The 21,426-nt window shown below is 53.3% G+C and overlaps 2 protein-coding genes across 4 annotated transcripts; both read left to right on the top strand.

The window, feature by feature from the left end:
- Positions 1 to 6,096: 6,096 nt before the first annotated feature.
- On the top strand, positions 6,097 to 12,276 carry FCGRT (Fc fragment of IgG receptor and transporter). Of its 3 annotated transcripts, none has more exons than XM_027515139.1 (7): positions 6,097 to 6,213; positions 6,628 to 6,714; positions 7,008 to 7,256; positions 7,363 to 7,638; positions 10,464 to 10,733; positions 11,358 to 11,474; positions 11,788 to 12,276. In XM_027515139.1, exons 2-7 carry the CDS (start codon positions 6,642 to 6,644, stop codon positions 11,865 to 11,867), a joined length of 1,065 nt encoding a protein of 354 aa, XP_027370940.1. In that variant the 5' UTR covers positions 6,097 to 6,213; positions 6,628 to 6,641; the 3' UTR covers positions 11,868 to 12,276. The 3 variants fall into 3 exon arrangements, with proteins under 3 accessions (XP_027370940.1, XP_027370941.1, XP_027370943.1); XM_027515140.1 differs by having other exon boundaries at positions 6,102 to 6,209; XM_027515142.1 differs by lacking the exon at positions 6,097 to 6,213 and adding an exon at positions 6,398 to 6,531.
- A 417-nt stretch (positions 12,277 to 12,693) lies between these two features.
- Positions 12,694 to 21,175, top strand: RCN3 (reticulocalbin 3). Its single transcript, XM_027515143.1, has 7 exons — positions 12,694 to 12,800; positions 13,232 to 13,479; positions 15,267 to 15,469; positions 16,486 to 16,658; positions 17,980 to 18,040; positions 20,177 to 20,376; positions 20,619 to 21,175. Exons 2-7 carry the CDS (start codon positions 13,238 to 13,240, stop codon positions 20,724 to 20,726), a joined length of 987 nt encoding a protein of 328 aa, XP_027370944.1. The 5' UTR covers positions 12,694 to 12,800; positions 13,232 to 13,237; the 3' UTR covers positions 20,727 to 21,175.
- The last annotated feature ends 251 nt before the right edge of the window (positions 21,176 to 21,426 follow it).

Here is a 21,426-nt window from a genome sequence, read left to right as displayed (position 1 = left end):
GAAGGGAATTAAATCTCGCTTCAAGCCACTGCTCACTGCTGCCTCACTGAGATCAGGACCACCAGGAGGGGCCCCACTTGCCCTTCTTAGAGCCCTGTGACAGCTAGAGACATGACTCCTGGGCACAGATCACAGCCTCAGAGCTTGCCCTCTGCCTGCCTGGTCCTTCCACCCTCCCTGCTCCCCAGACTTGCTCCCTCCTCTGAGCCTTTGCACTGGCTGTGCCCTCTGCCTGGAACCTCTAATCCCAGGCTTCTACCTGCTGCTTCCCCCACCCCTTAACCTCTAGTTCTCACCAACCTCTTTCCATCTGGCAGAACCTCCAGCCTTCCCAGTCCCCGCTCCCTGCCTGAATGTCCCACATAGACAGGAAAGCCTGCTCATGGCATACTTGTATATTTGTTGCACAGATCCTCTATGGCCTGGCACACTTATTAGTTAACCTGTTAACTGCTGGAATATAAACTCCAAGAAGGGGGGAAAATCTCTGCAACCCCAGCACCTGGAACAAACTGTTGAGTGCGCCTCACACATTTACCCGAGTGCATGAATCCTTTTGAGGTTAAATCCCAAATGAATTAATTTTCTAAAAAGTTAAATCCCCACATTCTCACAGGCCAGGCTTGACCCCTAGCATTACCCCAGAACCATCTCTTGGTGGGTGTTGAGCCGAAAGACCCAACTGAGCCAAAGATCAGGAAAAGGAAGGTTTGTTATAACTCGCCACAAGTAAGGAGAACACCAGGGACCCTCCCCAAAGGAGTGTCTCGCCAGCAGCAAAATTGGGGAAGTTTTAAGCTAAGGGAACAAGCACATTCATGGGGGTGGGGGCGTGGAGCAGAGGAGAAATCAGCACAGAACTGGGGCAAAGTTCACCAGAGCCCTAACTGTAGTTATTGAAGTCTGGAGGGGCAATATCATTCTACCTTCATCTGGGTGGGGCCTTAGTTACTGCAGATCTCAAAGATTGTATCAGATGGTTCTGTATATCCTTTGAGGAGGAATTAGGACTCTGTTTTATTGTTTCTTGACAGCTTTTCCTTTTTCCTGTATGCCCTCTCTTCCAGTAAAGAATCTGTCTGCAGGAGACCAAGGTTTGATTCCTGGGTCGGGAAGATCCCCTGGAAAAGGAAATGGCTACCCACTCCAGTACTCTTGCCTGGAAAATTCCAGGGACAGAGGAGCCTGTCGCAAAGAGTCGGACACGACTGAGCGTCTCACACTTGCACACTTTACTTGCACACTTTACTTCCCTGAAGATCACGGATTACTGAGACCTGTTCAAGGGCGAGCACTGGACCCAGGCTTAGATCACAGATGGCTTAGGCCAAAATGGCTTCTCTTACATCAAGAAAGTCACTCCTGGTTCTTTGTCTTCAGGGACCCCCTAACCTATCCACTTACACTGGGTCTCAAGTCACAGAGTAACCGGAAGCAGTGAACATACAGAGAAATCTCCCAATGGTAGTATGAAGACTGCAGGCTCTGTTGCAGAGTCTAGCCCTACCCTCGTTAGCTGCATAACCTTGCTGGGAACCACAGGGCTTCAGTTTCCTAATCTATAAAATCTTGCCTCCCTGCCCCTTCGGGAACATGAGATACACTCACCTGTGTTATTGGGGGTAGAACTAGTTCTAGTAAGTGATACTTCTTAAGGAAGTGATTGTGTCACATTCCTGAGCCTATTGTAAAGCAAAGCCTAGTGAGACCTTGGCAAAGCCTTTGCTGAGTCGCCTTGGCCAGCCAGAGGACAAGAGTCTTTGGCAGGGGACTTCCCTGGTGGTCCAGTGGCTAAGACTCTGCGATTCCAACGCAGGAGGCCCAGGTTTGATCTCTGGCCAGGGAACTAGATCCCACATGCCACAGCTAAAGATCCTGCATGCCGCAAATAAGACCTGGTTCAGCCAAAGAAATTTAAAAACTAAAAAGTCTTTGGCAGAAGTCCCTAGAAGTATCAATGGTTATGTAATCCTGGATCTACTACAGCAAATCCTGGTGGTTTGTCATGGGATCTTGAGACTATTTTAGCATGCTTCTGGAATATTCTGTTGCATGCCTCTTATAGGTGTCCCCAGTGGTCATTTTCCAGGGAAATTAGCTCCAAGCATGTTTCAAAGCAGGGTCCCAGGTTATGATGACAGCAGGTGTCAGGCCTGTTACATGAAAACAGGGCAAATATTGGTTATATCATAACATTTTGTGGCCTCGCATCTATCAGAACAGGCCACAGGAATATTCTATTAGAGCCAGACTGGCGAGCATCGTTGCAGCCCCTTGTGGTATTAGAGTACGACCTATAATAGATTGTAGTGGGACCTCAGGGTCTTGTAACTTTTTTTTTTTTTTTAATTTTCCCTGTGGTCACAGTGCATGGTATGTGGGATCTTAGTTCCCCCACCAGGGATGAAACCTGTGCTCCTTGCTTTGGAAGCGCAGAGTCTTAACCACTGGACCACCAAGTACGTCCGTTGTAACTGGTGGTTGCAATACCTGGGTTATATGAGAGCCTGCACATGCATATTATGCGTGGAGCAGGCCCCTGGATTCATTAAACTAGCCCTAGGACTGCAAGTGGAATCTAGGAACATGGAATTGGAGCAGCTTCAGATGTGTGAGCAGCCTTGCTGTCATATGTTAGCACTTCCCTGAGTTTTCCATCATCGGAAAACCCTGGAGTTTCGCATTACAGTAGGTCCGAGCTCTGTTGTATTTAACAGAGACCCACAGATTGTTCCAGGGCTGCACATAGATTCTGCTAGAACATTCTAGAAAAGTTTTAGGGACCTATTAAACCTGCCCCGGGTCTTTCACTACCAGCTTCCTTCATTCTGCTGATGCTTCCTGTGCTGGCCCCTGGGGATGCAAGAGTGAGCGAGACAGTGCCAGGGCCTGCCTACCATCTAGTGCAACCCTGGGGACTTTCACCTCATTGAGTGGGAGGGAGGCAGTGTGGGGAACAGGTTACTTCTACGCTCTACTATGTGCCCCGTGCCAAACCTTTGATTCATTGAAGCCTCTCTACCGAAGGAGGTACAATTATCCTACTTCCCAGATGAAACTGAGGAACAGAGAAGCCCACCGGAAAGAGAGGGAGTTTGGTTTCAAACTCTGGTGTGATTGCATCCTTGGGTCAGGAGGGGGCGCTACAGTGCAGGGGAGAGAGGAGGGGTCGATGTTAAGGCGGTGATTCAGGAAGACAGCTCAGAACTGCCAGGGTCTATGTCCCCAGACACCAAGGGCGGCATCATGAGTGAGCTCCCTGTGCTGTTGTTCCAAAGGCACCTTGGTTCGTTTTGAAGTTGGAACTAAGCGCCCATATTTTCATTTCCCACTGGGCTCTGCACATTTCATAACTGTCCTGCTGTTTTCTATTACTTTATCAGGGGCCCCTGGCGATGTGATAGTAGGACCCCACGGAATCTAAAAGGTATAGGCAAAGGGACTTCCCTGGTGGTCCAGTGGTTAGGACTCGGTGCTTTTACTGCTGGGGCCCAAGGTTCAATCCCTGATCAGGGAAACTAAGATCCTGCAAGCTGCATGGCACACCCTGCAAATGCCACCCCACCCCCCCAAAAAAAACATGCATGAGCCGGGATCATTAGAGCATATGAGACAGGCAGCAGATGCTGTAAATGGTCCCTGAAGACACAGAAGGTTCCACGACACTTAGCAGCGATTCCTGGTGGGTATTAAGGGAACTTGAGAGCTTTTTCTTTTGAAGCAAGGAGGAGGAACATTATGAGGAATGTTCAGGTCAGACCTCTGAGAGGCCTCATGGCTAAACCCCGAGGTCATTCTGACAGGAGGAAAGGAAGACCTGAATGGGGACTCTACAGCAGAGCCAAGGGAGGGCACCCTCCATGACTGTGACCATGCTAGACTGGATAGTGTTCCCCAAAGCTGCCTGTGCCCTAGAGCTCCAAAGCCTGTGATTACATGACCTTGTTTAATAAAGGGAACTTTGAAGATGTGATTAAATTCAGGATCTTGTGATGGGGAGATGATCTTGGATTATCCAGGTGGGACCAATGTCATCACAAGCGTCCTTAGAAGAGGGAAGGTCAGCAAGTTCCTGAGAAATGTGGAAAGTTTCTTGCCTGGTTCGCCAGCAATGCAGGAGACAGCAACAGGAGCTGTGGGTTTGATCCCTGGGTAGGGAAGATCCCCTGGAAGAGGAAATGGCAACCCACTCCAGCATTCTTGACTGGCAGAAGCCCATGGACAGAGGAGGCTGATGGGCTACCGTGCACGGGGTTGCAAAGAGTCGGACACAACTAAGCACACACAAGTACATGGTTAAAGACGTGTCGACTTGGCGGGGCCACAGTGCCTGGATGTTTGGTCCAACATTATTCTGGATGTTTCTGTGTGGGTGTTTGGGGGTGAAATTACACTGAAATCAGTGGACTCTGAGTAGAGCCGACCACCCCCCACCATAATGTGGGTGGGCCTCATCCAATCAGTCGAAGGTGGAAGACTGACCTTCCCTCAAGCAAAGGGGAACCCTGCCAGCGGACTGCGTTTAGATTTCATCTGCAAGATGAGCTCTTCTGGGTTTTCCAGATAGCCTGCCTTTGGACTTGAACTGTAATTCTTTCCGGCCACCTCTATCACATTTTGAACTCGCCAAGTCTTCACGATCACGTGCGTCAATTTCTTACACTAAGTCTCTTTCTCTCTATATATACACATCCTGTTGATTCTGTTTTTCCAAGAAACCCTGACTAATATATCATATGACCTAGCAAGTCCACTCCTGGAGAAGGCAATGGCACCCTACTCCAGTACTCTTGCCTGGCAAATCCCATGGACGGAGGAGCCTGGTAGGCTGCAGTCCATGGGGTCGCTGAGGGTCGGACACGACTGAGTGACTTCCCTTTCACTTTTCACTTTCATGCATTGGAGAAGGAAATGGCAACCCACTCCAGTGTTCTTGCCTGGAGAATCCCAGGGACTGGGGAGCCTGGTGGGCTGCCATCTGTGGGGTTGCACAGAGTCGGACACGACTGAAGTGGCTTAGCAGCAGCAGCAGCAACATGCAGGGAAAAAAAATGTAAAAAAACAACAACAACCTTGCAAGAAAATATTTGCAGCAGCATTAGTCATAATAGCCAAAAAAGTGAAAACAACCAAATGTCCATCAGCTGCTAAAGGGATGAACCAAGTGTGGTCAATGCATACGACGGAGTATCATCCAGCCGTGAAGAGGAACGAAGTCCTGCCGCATGCTACCATGTGGCTAAATCTTGAAAACGGCATGCTGGGAAATTCCCTGGCAAACCAGTGGTTAAGACTCTGCATTTTCATTGTGATCTTCTGCAAGTCCTGCGGGGAGGCCAAAAAAAGAAAAACCCCACCGTACACTAAATGAAAGATGCCAGATATAAAATGCCACATTAATTTGAAATGTCCTGAATTGGCAAATCCATGGTGACAGAAAGTAAATTTGTGGTTGCAGGGGCAGGGGGGAGAAGGGACCACTTAATGTGTCTGGGATCTCCTTTGGGATGATGAAAAAGTTCTGGAACTAGATCGTGGTGATGGTTGCACAACATTGTGAGTGCACCAAATGTCACTAATAGTAACTCCTTTGTCTTGGGCACTTTACCACAATAAAACAAGTGAATGGAAGCGTTATAGCAGGAATGTGGGCTGGAAGTGGGAGGCTGGATGATGTCCCAAGTATGGTGTAGAATATTGGGTCTGTGCATTACTGAGGTCATACCAGAAGATATCAAGGAATTGCAGGGGCACTTTAAGAGGCCCCTTGCGGGAGGAAGGAAGAAATGTGGAAGCTGGAGGACTTTTATCACCGCAGGCGTTAGTGACCTTTTCGGATGGGGGGCAGACAAGGAGGTAAGGAGGGGACCCACACAGACCTCCAAATTTGGCACTCGGATAATACTGATTCTCAACTTTGTCATGAATTTGCTGGGTGGCTGACATTCTCAAGATAAGAAAATCAGGGAGCAACAGTGCAAGAGAGAGAAAAAAAAAAAAAAAAGACAAAAGTTTCTCGAGAGAGGCAGAGACGGACACTCAGCCAGACCGGGCCCTGGGCCCGGGGTGTGCCCTACAGCTGTAGGGGCGGGGTTGGATATTCCTGGAGTCGAAGAGCCGTCGTCTCTGGACAGGATGTGAGAGAGGAACTGGGGTCTCCAGTCACGGGAGCCGGCTGGGGCCGCAGAGGGAAGGGATCGCGGCTGCCAGTGAGTGAGTCCAGAGCTGGGGCCCCTAGACCGAGGGAGGAGAGGGCCGGGCGCAGGACTCCCGGGTCTCAGGGACTAGGGAGCCGGCGATCTGGACTTTGGGGTCCGAGGGAGGAGGGGACGGAACTCGCGGTCTGAGGGAGGAGGAGGAAGGAGGAGGAGGCGGGGCCGAAGTCTGAGCCAGGAATCTCAGCCTATCCAGGCTCTGTAACTAATTAACCAGCGCGGATCAAATTAGTGGGTGAAAGTTCATCGAGGAGGAGGGCCTTGTCATCCTCCCCGCGGGATCGAGCTCCTCCACCTGCAGCCGCGGGCGAGCTGGGTAGCCGAGCCGAGCCGGGCCTGGCCGGGCCGGGTCAGAGCTGCGGGAGGGGCGGGCCGGGGGTCCGGAGGAGTCACGTGCCCCCTCCCGCCCCAGGTCTCCCACTCAGGATGCGGCTTCCCCGGCCTCAGCCCTGGGGGCTCGGTCTGCTGCTCGTCCTCCTGCCTGGGGCGCTGAGCGCAGGTGAGGGGCTGCCGGGCACGAGGGAGGTGCCAGCCTCCGGGAAATGACCGAAATCCAAGATCCCCAGCTCGAGCAGGGGGACTTCCTTCTCGGCCGCATTTCGTCTGGTTTCCCACGATCTTTTCTCCCTCTGGCGGTCTGTCTGGAAAACACCTGTCCCCTTCTTCCTGGGACTCCGCCCCCCCCCCCACCCCGCCAGGGTCTGGCCCCTCTGTCTGGGGTGGGGGTCTTTTCTCTCCCGGGGTGTCTGTCCCATCTAGGTCCCCCGCCCCATCTGCTTTCTTCGCCGGCAGAGAACTATCGCTCGCTCCAGTACCACTTCACCGCCGTGTCGGCCCCCGCAGCGGGGACCCCTGCTTTCTGGGTTTCGGGCTGGCTGGGGCCCCAGCAGTACCTGAGCTACAATAATCTACGGGCGCAGGCTGAGCCCTACGGCGCGTGGGTCTGGGAAAGCCAGGTGTCCTGGTATTGGGAGAAAGAGACCATGGATCTGAGGAACCAGGAGACGCTCTTCCTCGAAGCGCTCCAAGCTTTAGGCGAAGGTGAGACGGGGACTTCCTGGGCGGGGAGCCTGGATCCCGGGTCTGAGGGAGGAGGGGACGGCGGACCCCTGCTCCCGGGCCGCTCATCCGTGTGTGGGCACCCCAGGCCCCTTCACCATGCAGGGCCTGTTGGGCTGCGAGTTGGGCCCTGACAATGTCTCGGTGCCGGTGGCCAAGTTTGCCCTGAACGGCGAGGAGTTCATGATGTTTGACCCCAAGCTGGGCATCTGGGATGGTGACTGGCCTGAGTCCCGGACTGTCAGTATCAAGTGGACGCAGCAGCCAGAGGCGGTCAACAAGGAGAAGACCTTCCTCCTCTACTCCTGCCCACACCGGCTGCTGGGGCATCTGGAGAGGGGCCGGGGCAACCTGGAGTGGAAAGGTGAGCAACCCCTGATCACTGCAGGCCCCCTCCATTCCCAGGGCCTCATCCTCTTCCCCAGCCTCTCCCCGTCGGCGCCCCTGACTCCAGTCCACCCTGCTCGCCCACAATCACGTCTCTGAGGGTCTTCCTCCACCCCTTGTGGTCTCCAGCCCCTCTCCTGCACACAGCCCTCCCGTGGCTCCCAGAGCCTTCGGGGCACGGCTCAGGCCCCTGGCATTGCGATCCCACGTGGCATGGCCTCTGCCCCTCACCTCAGCCTCGCCTGTCTCCATCTGCCCCACTCAGCCAGACACAGTCACCCAGAGCCCCCTGAGCTCGCCCCAGCCCTCCCATTTCTCCACCTTTGCCAGTTTCTCTGGTGCCAGAGGCCACTGGTGTCAGGTTCCACTCTGGCCCTGAGGTTTTTCTCTCGCCTCCTTCAGACGCCCGCAGGACCTTATGTGACCTCCATTCCATCCATCACGTGTCACTCTGAGCTATAATTACAGGCATGTCTAGGGAATTCAAGGGCTGCAGTTTAGAGCTCTTTTGTCCGCAGCCTCTCCAACATTGAGTTTCCTGCTTCTATCTCGGCCCTCAGTTCAGACTCTCCTCCACCCAGGAGTCAGGTGAATGTTTTAAAACATAAATGAGCTCCCATCCCACCCATGCTTAAAACCAGACCACAGATTCACGCTAATCTTGGATGAAAATCCAAACTTGCCTCCGAGGCCTGCAAGCCCTGCATGGTCTGGCTGCTTTCCACCACTGTAATTTCACAATGCCCCCAGTGACACTGGACTTCTCCCTTTCCTCCAGTATGTAAGGTTCTTTCCTCCCTCAGGGCCTTTGCACCAGCTGTTCCCGCTGCCTTTTTTTTTTTTTTTAATTAATTAATTTACTTTTGGCTGTGTCAGGTCATCATTGTGGCAACACTGCAGGCTTCTCTCTAGCTGTGGTGCCCAGATGCAGTTGCCTCACGGCATGTGGGATCTTAGTTCTCGGAGCAGGGATCAAACCCCTGTCCCCTGCATTACAAGGTGGATTCTTAATCTCTGGCCCACCAGAGTAGTCCCCAGTGTTCCCTTTGCTTTTGATGCTCTTTCTTGGGCTCCGGCCAGGACTGGGTCCTTCTCATGCTAAAGGTTTGACCTTGAATGTCCACTCTTCAGTAGGGCCCTCCCTGGCTAAAGGGTGCCCCCCAGTCGTACCCCCATTATTGTCTCTCATGCCCCTGTTTTTTGTCCATTCATTCATTATAGCATCTTTCATTTTTTGTTGTTTTTTTTCTTGAGGTGTGACTTACCTATCTAAAGTACACTGCTCAGGGACTGTCCTGGTGGTTCAGTGGTTAAGACTCTGAGCTCCCAATGCAGGAGGCAAGGGTTCAATCCCTGGTCAGGGAAGTAGACCCACATGCCACACAGTGTGGCCAAAAAAAAAAGTACATGGCTCAATTTTTTTTTTTTGGCTGTGCTACTCAGGGATCAAACCTGTGCCTCCTGCATTGGAAGCACAGTCTTAACCACTGGCCACTAGGAAAGTCCCTGAACCTGGAATTTATCTGTCAAGAAGTTTTATATTATGGATTAAAATTTTTAAATAGTTATAGGACCACTACTCAATTGTAAAATTTCTTCTTGTGTCTGTTCGGGAACATTGTGTCTCTCAGGAATTTGTCAAGTTCATTTAAATTTCAAGTGTGCTGGCTTGAAATTTTTCATATCCTCTATCTATTGAATGACTGTAGGGCCTGTCTTATTTTCCCTCACCACATTTTCATAGCCTGTTTCCCTTTCATTTATTTTAAAAATATTTATTTTTGGCTGTGTCTGGCCTTAGTTGTGGATCTTCCCTTGTGGTGCTCGGGGTCTTCATTTTGACGAGTGGGCTTCTCTCTAATTGTAGGGCATGGGCTCGGTAGTTGCAGTGCTCAGGCTTAGTTGTCCTGCAGCATGTTGGATCTTAGTTCCCCAACCAGGGATCGAACCCATGTCTCCTGCATTGGAAGGCAAATTCTTAATCACTGGACCACCAGCAAACTCCTCCCTTTCATTTACATATACACAAATATTCATTTCTCTGGTAGCTCAGAGAATCTGGTGGTAAAGAATCTGCCTGCAATGCAGGAGACCTGGGTTCTTTGCCTGGGTTGGGAAGATCCCGTAGGGAAGGGAGTGGCTACTTCCGTATTCTTGCCTGGAGAGTCCCATGGACAGAGGAGCCTGATGGGCTACAGTCCATGGGGTCACAGAGAGTTGGACACGACTGAGCAACTAACACTTTTGTCTCTCTTGTTCACTGCTGTATCTCTAGTGTCTGGAAGAGTGCCTGGCACATCCCATGGTAGATGCGTGTGTCATTGTAGGAAGGACTGGAAGAGAGATGGATACCCTTGTGGTGGGCAGGTTGGATATCAGTACCCCTAAGAAGGCCTTTAGGCTCAGGACAGCATAGTGCACGATCAGGTGTAGTATGGGGGCTTCCCAGGTGGCACAGTGGTAAAGAATCCACCTGCCAATGTAGGAGATGTAAGAGACGCAGGTTTGATCCCTGGGTCCGGAAGATCCCCTGGAGTAGGAAATGGCAACCTGCTCCAGTATTCTTGCCTGGAGAGTCCCATAGACAGAGGAACCTGGTGGACTACAGTCCATGAGGTCACAAAGAGTCAGACACGACTGAGCGACTGAGCACACAGCACAGAGCAGCACACGGCACATGGTGAGACCTGCTGGGTAGAGGGGGAGGAATGGAGGCCTCTCTCCATCTCTGCGCAACTCTGGGCCTGGTCCTGGGGGGTCCCTGGGCCTGGGGCTTAGGCCTGTCTGCCTGTTCGTCTGCAGAGCCACCCTCCATGCGCCTGAAGGCCCGACCCGGCAGTCCCGGCTTCTCTGTGCTCACCTGCAGCGCCTTCTCCTTCTACCCACCTGAGCTGAAGCTGCGCTTTCTGCGGAACGGGCTGGCCATTGGCTCTGGTGAGATAGACATGGGCCCCAACGGCGACGGCTCCTTCTACGCCTGGTCATCACTCACAGTCAAGAGTGGCGACGAGCACCACTACCGCTGCGTGGTGCAGCACGCGGGGCTGGCCCAGCCCCTCACGGTGGAGCTGGGTGAGGTCCTCCTGGGGAACTGTGCTCCCGACTTCCGGTTGTCTTTTCTCCCTCTGCTGCAGCAACCCTTCCTGAGTCTGACTGCTTTCTGCCCCACCGCTGCCAGTTCGTCCAAAGCCTGACAGCCTCTTGTCCTGCGTTGCTTGCCTCCCCACGTCTGAGTGCCTTCCATCCTGGTGCTGCTGGCCTCGTTGATTCTGGCCACTCGTTAACTGCTATGGGACGTCCTCCCTAAGTCTGACCACCTTCCGTCCTGCTGCTGCTAGTCTTCAGGGAGTCTGACCATTCGTTGTCTGCTGCTGCCAGGCCTCTATGAGTCTGATGTTTTACTGCTCTGTGCCCACCCCTCCTCTCCAAGTTGGAACACCGCCCACTCTGCTGCTACAGGTCCCTTGACCAGAGTGATTGAGACCCCTCTTGCTACAGCTGGTTCTTATATCCAACCTGGGGGCTTTCTAGATCTAGAACATCCTGGGAGTGGCCTTCCCTTTACCCACACCCACTCCCCACAACCTGGTGCTGGGATCTCTGGGGTTGGGAGGGACTGCGAACCCCCCATCCCCTGTCCTGACTCAGATGTGGCGGAGGGTCCCTTAAATATCTCACAACATTGTCTGACTGCAGAATCACCAGCCAGGACCTCGGTGCCAGTGGTGGGGATCGTCATCGGCTTATTCCTGCTCCTGACAGTGGCTGCGGGAGGAGCTCTCCTGTGGAGAAGGATGAGGAAGGGGCTGCCAGGTGTGGGACAGGAAGAGGGAGGTGCCTCAGAGAGAGGGGTAGAGACCCCCTCCAAAATAGGGAGATTCATTCCTGCAGGGACAGAGGGGGACAGAGACCCAGAGAGAGATGGGGAGAAAGAAAACTGGAGGGGAGAAAGAGACTCAGAGGGGGATAGAAATCCATAGAGTAGGACAGAGACTGAAAAAGACACAGACACACACAAACAACACACACCACACACACACATACACACACACACGTGGGGAGGGGCAGGCAGAGACTTGGAGGATTTCAAAGTTTCTAATGATCTCCCCTGTCCCTCTTTTCTCAGCTCCTTGGATCTCTTTCCGTGGGGAGGATGTAGGGGCCCTCCTGCCCACTCCCGGCCTGTCCAAGGATGGTGAATCTTAGGATAAAAATGCATTCCCAGCAACTGCCGATCATCCCCCATCCTGGCTGTTACCAGCTAATGTCCTCAGGTCCTTTTCATGCTGTGAGACCTCCGGGAATCCTGGTATTTTTGAGCCTCCGGAAGGAGCCCGATGTCCTCCCTCTGGATTTCTCCTCCTGTGATCTGCCTCAGATCCCCCTCCTGATATATATGGTTCTTTTCCAGCTCCACATATAACATGGGTTTGGGCCCGAATCGTTGTGTTCTCATCGTTTCGACTTTTTTAGGGAATTGCGAGGGGGGATAAATGGTGTAAGCCTTGGGCTTCAAATCTCTCCTGAGGCTAACTTGTTGCCATGGTGGAATTTGCCAACTTTATATACCAAGTCATGTATTTTTAATGAATAAATTTCACAAATATTTACTGGATGTTTGTGCCAGGCATTTTGAGGAATTCTTGGCTGGAGTCTGATCTGACTTCTTGGTGTAGCAGAAGAGGTGTTCCCTCCTTGAGGGAAAGGAAAGCCTCCTCTGGCTCCTAGGTTCCCTTCCTAAAACCTGCGGACAAAGGGAAAGAGATTAAAATACATCTCCCGTGAGGCTTTGAAGCTAGAGCAACTGGAGGTGGTCGGGCAGGGCGCCCCGACGCCTGCCGGGAGTTGTAGTTCCCCCGGCCGTGTCTCTCCGGAGTTGCCCACTTCGCCGTCACCGGGAAGGGGCGGGGCCGAGCCTCGCGGGGCCGCGCTTTCCTTTGTGGACGTGGCGAGGGGCGCCCTTGGTCCGCCCTACTCTCTTTGACCCCGCCCCGTAAGGTCCTCAAGAGCGCTCATTGGCTGGGGGGCGGGGCCTCTGCACTTCAGGAGGCGGGGCCTGACTGGAGAGCCGCCAAATTGGGCATCTTTTTGGAGAACGCAGGGTGGAACGTAGAGAGCGAAGTGAAGCTATCTGACCCGGTAAAGGGAGGCGGAGGCGGGTGGCCTGTCCAGGGAGGACGGTTTGGGTCCGCTTGGGTGGAGGATTGGGGACCAGGCTGAAAGCGATGCCCGGGAACCTGCAAGATTTCTCTCTGGCCACGACCCTGCCCTGAACTACGCGTGGGAAGTGCGCCACGTCTCCTGCTTGAATCCTACCCTCTTGGGGTACTTCTCTGGGACTTCCTCAGAGGATTCAGTCCCCACAGCTGGTTAACCTCTGAGAATCCTGCCTTCCTTTCCCCCTTCCTGTCCCTTCTTCAGGCCCAAACTTTGCAACCAGCTACCAGCACTCTGTCCTGTCCTGGATCCCCCCCACCCCCACCCCACACCCCACACCCCGTCCCATCCCTCCCATCCCCTCTCTGTCCTTTCCTCTGTGACCCTGACTCCTAGCCTCCGCCACTCCTCAGGGACTGATGATGTGGCCACCCTCACTTCTGCTGCTGCTGTTACTGCTCAGGCGTGGAGCCCAGGGGAAGCCATCTCCTGACGCCGGCCCTCATGGCCAGGGGAGGGTGCACCACGCGGCCCCCCTGAGCGAAGCCCCTCATGATGACGCTCACGGGAACTTCCAATACGATCATGAGGCTTTTCTGGGACGAGAAGTGGCCAAGGAATTTGACCAACTCACTCCAGAGGAAAGTCAAGCTCGTCTGGGGTAGGAGAGAGATGGAGGGGAAGGAGGATAGTAATTTTCAAGAGGGAGGTTAGGGGAGCCTTCAGTGAGAAGGTGATATTTGAGCCACATGGGTATATGGGGGAATAACATTCAGGCAGAGGGAACTGTAAGTGCAAAGGCCCTGAGGCAGGAGGGGGAATGATGTGCCTGGTGTATCTGAAAAAGGGAGAGGTCTATGTGACTGGAACCCAGTGAGCAGAGGGAGAAAGTAGGAGGTAGTAGCAGAGAGAAGAGAGAGAGATCAGGTTGTGCAGGGCCTTTGGGGCCCCAGTGAGATGAGAGCTATGGAATGGCTCTGAAGGAGGAGGTGAGCCAACTTTGATTTTAACAGGATCCCTCTGGTTGCCATGCAGGGAACAGACTATAGGGAGCAAGAAGTAGAGAGCCCATTGAGGAAGGGACTGCAGTCTTCCAGGTGGGAGATAAGAGACCAGGGTATCCTGACTCAGGGTGGAGATAGCCGTAGTGGTCAGCTATGCTGACTGGAATGTTGTGCATGGATGGAGTTGGATGAAGTAGGCTAATGCGTTTGTGGTCGCGCTTACTACAATGCCCAGCACCGTTCAAAGGGCTTACCAGGCTTAACTCATTTAATCCCAACATCCTCAGTCTGAGGTATGTTCTATTATGTATTCCCATTTTACAGAGGGGGAAACTAAAGCACAGAGAGGTTATATGACGTGTCCACAGTCACACGGCCAGCAAGAAGAGGCAGCAGGATTTGAATCTTAATGTCTGGCTCTAGAGTCCGAGCTCTTAACCACAGCTCGAACCTCTGGGTAGCCGGAGCAGAGCAGAGACAACATAACGCTGGAGGGACGGGTCAGCGACCTAGGCAGGGCCATCTCAAATTGGATTCTGGGGACTGGGTCAAGGGGTTTTGGGATGGAGACAGGAAGAAGGGCTCCGTCAGCGGTCGGGCGAGGACACAGACCAATGACGGGACGTTACCAGGGATGGGACTTGGGAACCGACAGGCGTGGCCTGAGAAAAGGGGCATGAGGTGGTGGCCTAAAGGGGCTTGACCTGAGACAGAGAGGTGTGCAGGATCAGGCTGGAGTTCGGAGAGGAGTGGATGAAGGCCGAGCCCGCCGTGTTGGGGGTGACAGTCATAGGGCAAAGCCTGATAACGGCTAGGAAAAACCAGGCGCAAGAGGAGCATACCTCGGGACTGCAGGGCTATTGGCCTGAGATAGACCCGCGCGGCCAGGGAGGGGGCGGGGAAGAGGGCGGAGCTAGAGGGGCTAGCGGGCCAGAAGATTGGCGGAGCCAGGGAAGGGGGCGGGCCAGAGACGGGGAGCGGTCCGGACCGCGTGTTGCCCTGGCAGTCGGAGTTCAGAGTGAATCTTGGGACAGGGAATCTGCGGGCGATGGGCGCGGTGTGATTCCCTGCCCTCCGTCCCCTCCCAGCTCTTTCAAGTGAGAGATGGAACGTGCGCAGGGTTGAGAGGTGGGGCCAAAGTGGAGGGTTGGACCTGGATTGTCATGGGTCCTTCCCCCACGCCGGCTAGTTGTAGAGCGGAGCGCCAGCCACAGGCCCGCTGCGTCTCGGCAGAGAGGTTATCGCCTTTGGGAGCGGAGCCTGGATTGAGAGGGCGGAGCCCTAAGATGGGAGTGGTCCTGGGATTGACAGACTCCTCCCCCCGGTTTGCCGGCGGGGACAGCATTTTCAGTTCTATATGGGGTTGTGTCTCCAGTGTCTAGAAGAAGGCGGGACCCGGGGTGGGCGGGGTCCGAGACTGACGTGCGCCCACTCCGGCTCGCAGGCGCATCGTGGACCGCATGGACCGCGCCGGGGACGGGGATGGCTGGGTGTCGCTGGCCGAGCTCCGCTCGTGGATTGCACACACGCAGCAGCGGCACATACGGGACTCAGTGAGCGCGGCCTGGAACACGTACGACACAGACCGCGACGGGCGTGTGGGTTGGGAGGAGCTGCGCAACGCCACCTACGGCCACTATGAGCCGGGTACGCGGCGAGAACCGACCCCTGGTCCCCTCACACACCGTGACCCCGACATTTGTGACACCTTCATCCTGAGAACCTCAAGCCACGTTAACCAGATCCCTAACCTTTGACTTCTGACCCTTGACCAGGGCCCACCCCCAATCCCTGATCTCTGGTTTCTCATTCTGACATCCACTGGGTACCTCAGTTTCTTGCCCAGGGACATCTAACCGCCGGAGCCCTATCAACCTGACCTTTGACCTCTGACTTCTCATCCTGAGAACCCCAAAGCCATTTCCTCTGCCTCTGCCTCTGAATTTCCGCCTATCATCACCAGGCCCAAGCCCTCTGCCCCAACATGGCTCTTATCCTCTGGCACCTGAACCCTCACCCCAGCCCCCCTCCAGACTTCTTCACATACCCTCAGGGGTATCGTTCCACACTCAGAGCTGACCCTGACCTTCCTTTGCTCACAGTCTCCCATGACTCCCCAGGGTCCTCAGGCTCACCCAACCTCAGCCCCACATCAGCCCCACCTCAGCCAACCTTCCACTTTCAATTTTCTGCATTTTCTGTCCCAGCTAAATGGATCTTCTGCAGTTCCCCTGAACTCACCATGCTCTGCAAACCTCTGTACTCTGCACATATCATTTCCTTTGCTGAAAATGCTCTTCCCTTCCTCTGTTCCCAGCAAGCTGAGTCAGTAAACTGCACCAGAGTGTGACTTCAGGGCCCAGAGGGCCAGTGTCAACTCACAGTCCATCCTTCCTGACTGCATAACCTTGGGCAAGTGATTTCCTCTCTCTGAGAGTCAGTTTTCTTCATAAAGTGAGGACAAACAAAATAACTCACTGTAGTCGCTTCTTGGGAGAATGAATTGCAGTTTGTAGATAAAGAGCTTAGCACATCATCAGGTCTCACTACAAGGTTAATTACTGTTAATTATTATTAATCGGTGGAGGTCTCCCTGCCGTGATTCCCCTGAGTTAGATCCCTCTATCTTCAAGCCCAGTCCACCAAAACCCCTCCTTCCCCAGGTGAAGAATTTCATGATGTGGAGGATGCGGAGACTTACAAGAAGATGCTGGCTCGGGACGAGCGGCGTTTCCGGGTGGCTGACCAGGATGGGGACTCAATGGCCACTCGGGAGGAGCTGACGGCCTTCTTGCACCCTGAGGAGTTCCCTCACATGCGGGACATTGTGATTGCTGTGAGTGGGGCCTGAGGAATCCGGCTTCTTACCTCCCTTCCCGGGACCTAGGCTTCTGACGCCAAGACTTGCGTCCCAGCGTTTACCTTGGGGGCCCCAGTGCCCACCCTCCATCCCCTAGTGTCTAATATCTCCTAATCTGGCCTCTCCCTTACTTTTCTTTTTTTAATATTTATTTATTTATTTGGCTGCACTGGGTCTTTGTTGCTGCACGTGGGATCTTTAGTTGTTTCCTGAAAACTCTTGGTTGTGGTATGTGGGATCCCATTCCCCGACCAGGGATTGAATGCATGTCCCCTGCATTGGGAGCATGGATTTTTGGCCACTGGGCCACCAGAGAAGTCCCTGGCCTCCCCCTTTCTGTGCTCACATTTGGGATCCAAGCACCCAGGCTACCTTCAGAAAATCACCCCCCTCCATAACTGCCTTAGAGGAGACCCTGTCCAAGCTGAATCCCAGGAAAATTCCGACCCTAGACATGGAGTGTCCACTCTGAGGCCATTTCTGCTTGCCCCCCATCTTCTATTATTTTATGATTTTTTTTTTTTTGCCAACTCTGTCTGTATTCTAGAGTGACAGGATTTTTTTTTCTCTTCTCCCTCTTTTTTTTTTCCACTAGACTTTAATCTCTAGAGCCATTTTAGGTTCATAGCAAAGTTGAATGGAAAGTCCAGACATTTCCCCTGTCCCCCTGCCCATGCTAGGGGTAGTTAAATTCTTCCACCTGTTCCACCTGGTGGGGGTTTCAGTATCTTTATTACATTAGACATCTCAAAGGATATTGCTCAGAATATTTTTTTAGTATTTATTTTTATGTATTGGGCTGCGCTGGGTCTTAGTTGTGGCATGCAAACTCTTTTTTTTAAATTAATTTATTACATTTATATTTGGTGGTGCTGGGTCTTCAGTGCTGTGTAGACTTTTCTCTAGTTGCGGTGAGCAGGTCCATTGTCTGCTTGCGGTGAGCAGGCTTCTCATTGCTTCTCTTGTTGTGGAGCGTGGATGTGTGGGCTTCAGTTGTTGGGGCTCCCGGGCTCTAGGCAGGCAGATTCTTTACCACTGAGCCACCAGGGACACCCTCATGCAAACTCTTGGTTGTAGCATGTGGGATCTAGTTCCCCATCCAGGGATCGAACCCGGGTCCCCTACATTGAGAGTGCAGAGTCTTGGCCTCTCGACCACCAGGGACGTCTCTATGGCTCAGAATATTATCTACAGCTCTTGAGAGGAACTTAATGACCAAACTCCTATTATTTTGTCCTGTTTGACTGCTTTCCTCTGTTTCTGCATTTTCTCAGCCCCGATGCCTCTTTCTCCCCAGGAAACCCTGGAGGATCTGGACAGGAACAAAGACGGCTACGTGCAAGTGGAGGAGTACATCGGTGAGTGGGCCAAACTCTCCCCCCGAGGATGCCTGTCCTCTCCCCAGCCAAGGGTAGCAGCTGATACGTATCAGCCGTTAGAACAAAGACCCTCTGGAGTGGAGGCTGCCAGAATCCATTCACCCAAACACTCACGGAGCATCAGCTGTGGGTCAGGCCTGGGGGGCCTTTACCGATGATGTATACTTGCTGGGTTTGGGCACATTTTTTTTTAATTATGTATTTTTCTATTTATTTTTGGCGGTGCTGGGTCTTTGTGGCTGTGTAGACTTTTCTCTAGTTGCGGAGAGCGTGGGGGCTACTCTCTAGTTGCGGTGCACGAGCTTCCTATTGCGGTGGCTTCTCTTATTATCGAGCACAGGCTGTAGGGCATGGGGGCTTCACTAGCTGCGTCACAAAGGCTCTAGAGCTCAGGCTCAGTAAATGTGGTGCACAGGCTTAGTTTCCTCGGGGCATATGGGATCTTCCCAAATCGGGAATCAGACCTATGACTCCTGCACTGGCGAGCAGATTCTTTACCACTGAGCCACCAGGGAAGCCCTCCAGCAAATCTTGATCAAACACCCACTGGGTGCCAGGCCCAGAAAACATTTATTGACTTCCTTTGGTGTGCCAGACCAGAAAAGCATGTATCAAGCACCTACCGTGCGCCTCAGTTTCCTCATCTTGTAAATGGAGATAATAGACCACCTACCATGTAGGAGCTATATATATAGTCAACCCAAATGCCCATCAATGGATGAATGGGTAAACAGGAGGGGATCCAGCCAGGCCATGGAATACTGTTCAGCTGTAAAAAAGAATGAAGCACCATCCATATAACAATGTGGATCAACCTTGAGAACATCAGGCCAAGTGAAAGAAGCAGACATAAAAAGCCACATCGTACGTGATCCCATTTATCTGAAATGTCTAGAGTAGGAAAATCCATTGTGATAGAAATCAGATAATCGGTTTCCAGGGGGCTGGAGGGAGGGAGGAATAGGGAGTAACTCCCGAATGGGCACAGGTGTCTTTTGGGGAAATGAAGATGTTCTGGAACTAGAGGGAGGGGGTGACTGCACACTGAGAATGTGCTAAGTGTCACTAATGGTGAATCTTAGGTTGTCGGCTTTTTACCACAATTCCAAGAAAAAAAAAAGAACCCCATGTAACTTCCAGTTACTGTGGTCATCATTTCCCATAAGAAATGATGACTGGGACTTCTCTGGGGGTACAGTGGTTAGGACTGGGCGCTTTCACTTCCATGGCCACAGGTTCAGATCATGGTTGGGGAACTAAGATTCTGCAAGCCGTGAGGTGTGGCAGGAAAAAAGAAAAGCCTGAAGGTTAACTGGGTAATTGTGTGCCCAGCACCTGCTCCATTATTTTTTTCCCCTGCTTGCTCCATCTTTGATGACATCTCTAAGACAGCTCCCTGGTTCAAACCCTGAGGAGAAGAAAGCATTCTGTCCTAATTATGGTGGCTTTGTGTCTGGTATAAAAAAAGACTTGTCTGCTTGTAATGTCTTCCAGATCTATCTGTGGGCCCTTGGGGTGAAGGGTTTTGCAAACATTTACAAATGATTGCCACAAAGGAGGGGCTCCTAGAATCTTGAGGGATGTTCTGGATGTGGTGAGCTGTTCATAGTGTAGATTCAGAAGATCACCTATAAAAATTTTCACTCATTCCTCCTTCACATTCCTCCCCCACATGAGCACCTACCATGTGCTAAGCAGTGCACACTCTTGTGTCACGGGTGTATCAACCAAGTGGATGGATGATTCAATCAATCGAACGACCAATCCATCAGTGCAGTCAGTTTCAAGTGTAGCATAGGGATCACTGGAGAAGGGCATGGCAACCCACTCCAGTATTCTTGCCTGGAGAACCCCATGAACAGAGGAACCTGGTGGGCTACAGTCCATGGGGTCTCAAAGAGTCAGATACGACTGAAGCAACTTAGCACTCACAGCATGCATGCATAAGAGATCAGCTGTAAATCAGGTTTGTTCCTAATCAGATTTAAACAGAAGAGGAAATTAAGGCAAAGGACAGTGAAAGGCCCGGGATCCGGAAATGTCAGAACCAGGCTGGGAGGTCCCGGGAACCGCCCCTGATGTCACCCCCTCTCGCCCCCGACTCCCCCATCCCAGCTGACCTGTACACGGCGGAGCCCGGGGAGGAGGAGCCAGCCTGGGTGCAGACCGAGCGGGAGCAGTTCCGGGACTTCCGGGATCTGAACAAGGACGGGAAGCTGGACGGGAGTGAGGTGGGCCACTGGGTGCTGCCCCCCGCCCAGGACCAGCCCCTGGTGGAGGCCAACCACTTACTGCACGAGAGCGACACGGACAAGGTGCGCGGACGGGGCCAGCTGGCGGGTGGGTGGGATGCGCAGAAATGACCAAAACCCGGGCCTGGGGCTTTGGGGTTCTTGTTTGCAGAAAGGAAGAGGGACAGAAAGTTTGAGATGGGGAGGGAGAAGAGAGGGGGACAGGGACTTAGAGGGCGATGGAGATAGGGAGGCCATCCTTAGTTTCAGGGACGAGCCTCCCGGATGGGGTCCATTGCCAGTCCCCTGACCTCTGACCCCCTCAGGACGGGCGTCTGAGCAAGGCTGAGATCCTGGGCAACTGGAACATGTTCGTGGGCAGCCAGGCCACCAACTATGGCGAGGATCTGACACGGCACCACGACGAGCTCTGAGCCCCATGAGCCCACTGCCGCCTTGTCGCCCCACGGGCTGACCTGGGGCGCCCCAGTGGCCAGGCCCCCACCTGTCCAGCCCTGCAGGAGGTGGACACCGACCTCAGTGTCCCCCTGCCCCTGGGCGCTCCACGGACTCACCACTGGGTCAACTTCTTTCCCTGAGACACTGCAGCCCCTCCCAGCTCCCCAAAGGGGCTCACAGGCCCAAATGATGAGATGAGGGATCACCCCTTTCTCACTGGCAGAGTCTCCCAGCCCAGACCAAGGCCCCCCGACATCAGGCTCAGCCTCCAAAGGCCTCCACTAACCCCCCAGCTCCAAATCTGAGCTTCATCCCACACAACGGAGAAACACACCCCTGGGTGCCCTGAACTTGCCCCCAGCACCTGCCCAAAGGATGTCTCTTCTCTGCCAGGGAGGCAATAAAATCCAGTGCTGGGGCCTCAGCTGCGTGTCTCTCTGAAGGGGGGACAGGGGCCTCGGGGGCTGTGACTGGAAGAGGAACGTGTTGGGAGTTGGGGGACTGCTGTGGGCTGAAGGAAGGGACTAGGCATTTGAAGAGGGGGCTCTAGGGGTTGGGCAGGGTTTGAGGTTGTTCCTTAAATTATACATAATGACCCATCTCGGGGAACCCTGCCTCCCAGGTTATTGTTCGGTTGCTCAGTCGTGTCTGACTCTTTGCCACCCCATGGACTAC

The sequence above is a fragment of the Bos indicus x Bos taurus genome, chromosome 18 (assembly GCF_003369695.1).
Source record: "Bos indicus x Bos taurus breed Angus x Brahman F1 hybrid chromosome 18, Bos_hybrid_MaternalHap_v2.0, whole genome shotgun sequence".
NCBI lineage: Eukaryota > Metazoa > Chordata > Mammalia > Artiodactyla > Bovidae > Bos > Bos indicus x Bos taurus.
The sequence above is the reverse complement of the archived record's forward strand: the minus strand, read 5'-3'. Positions and strand labels throughout refer to the sequence as shown.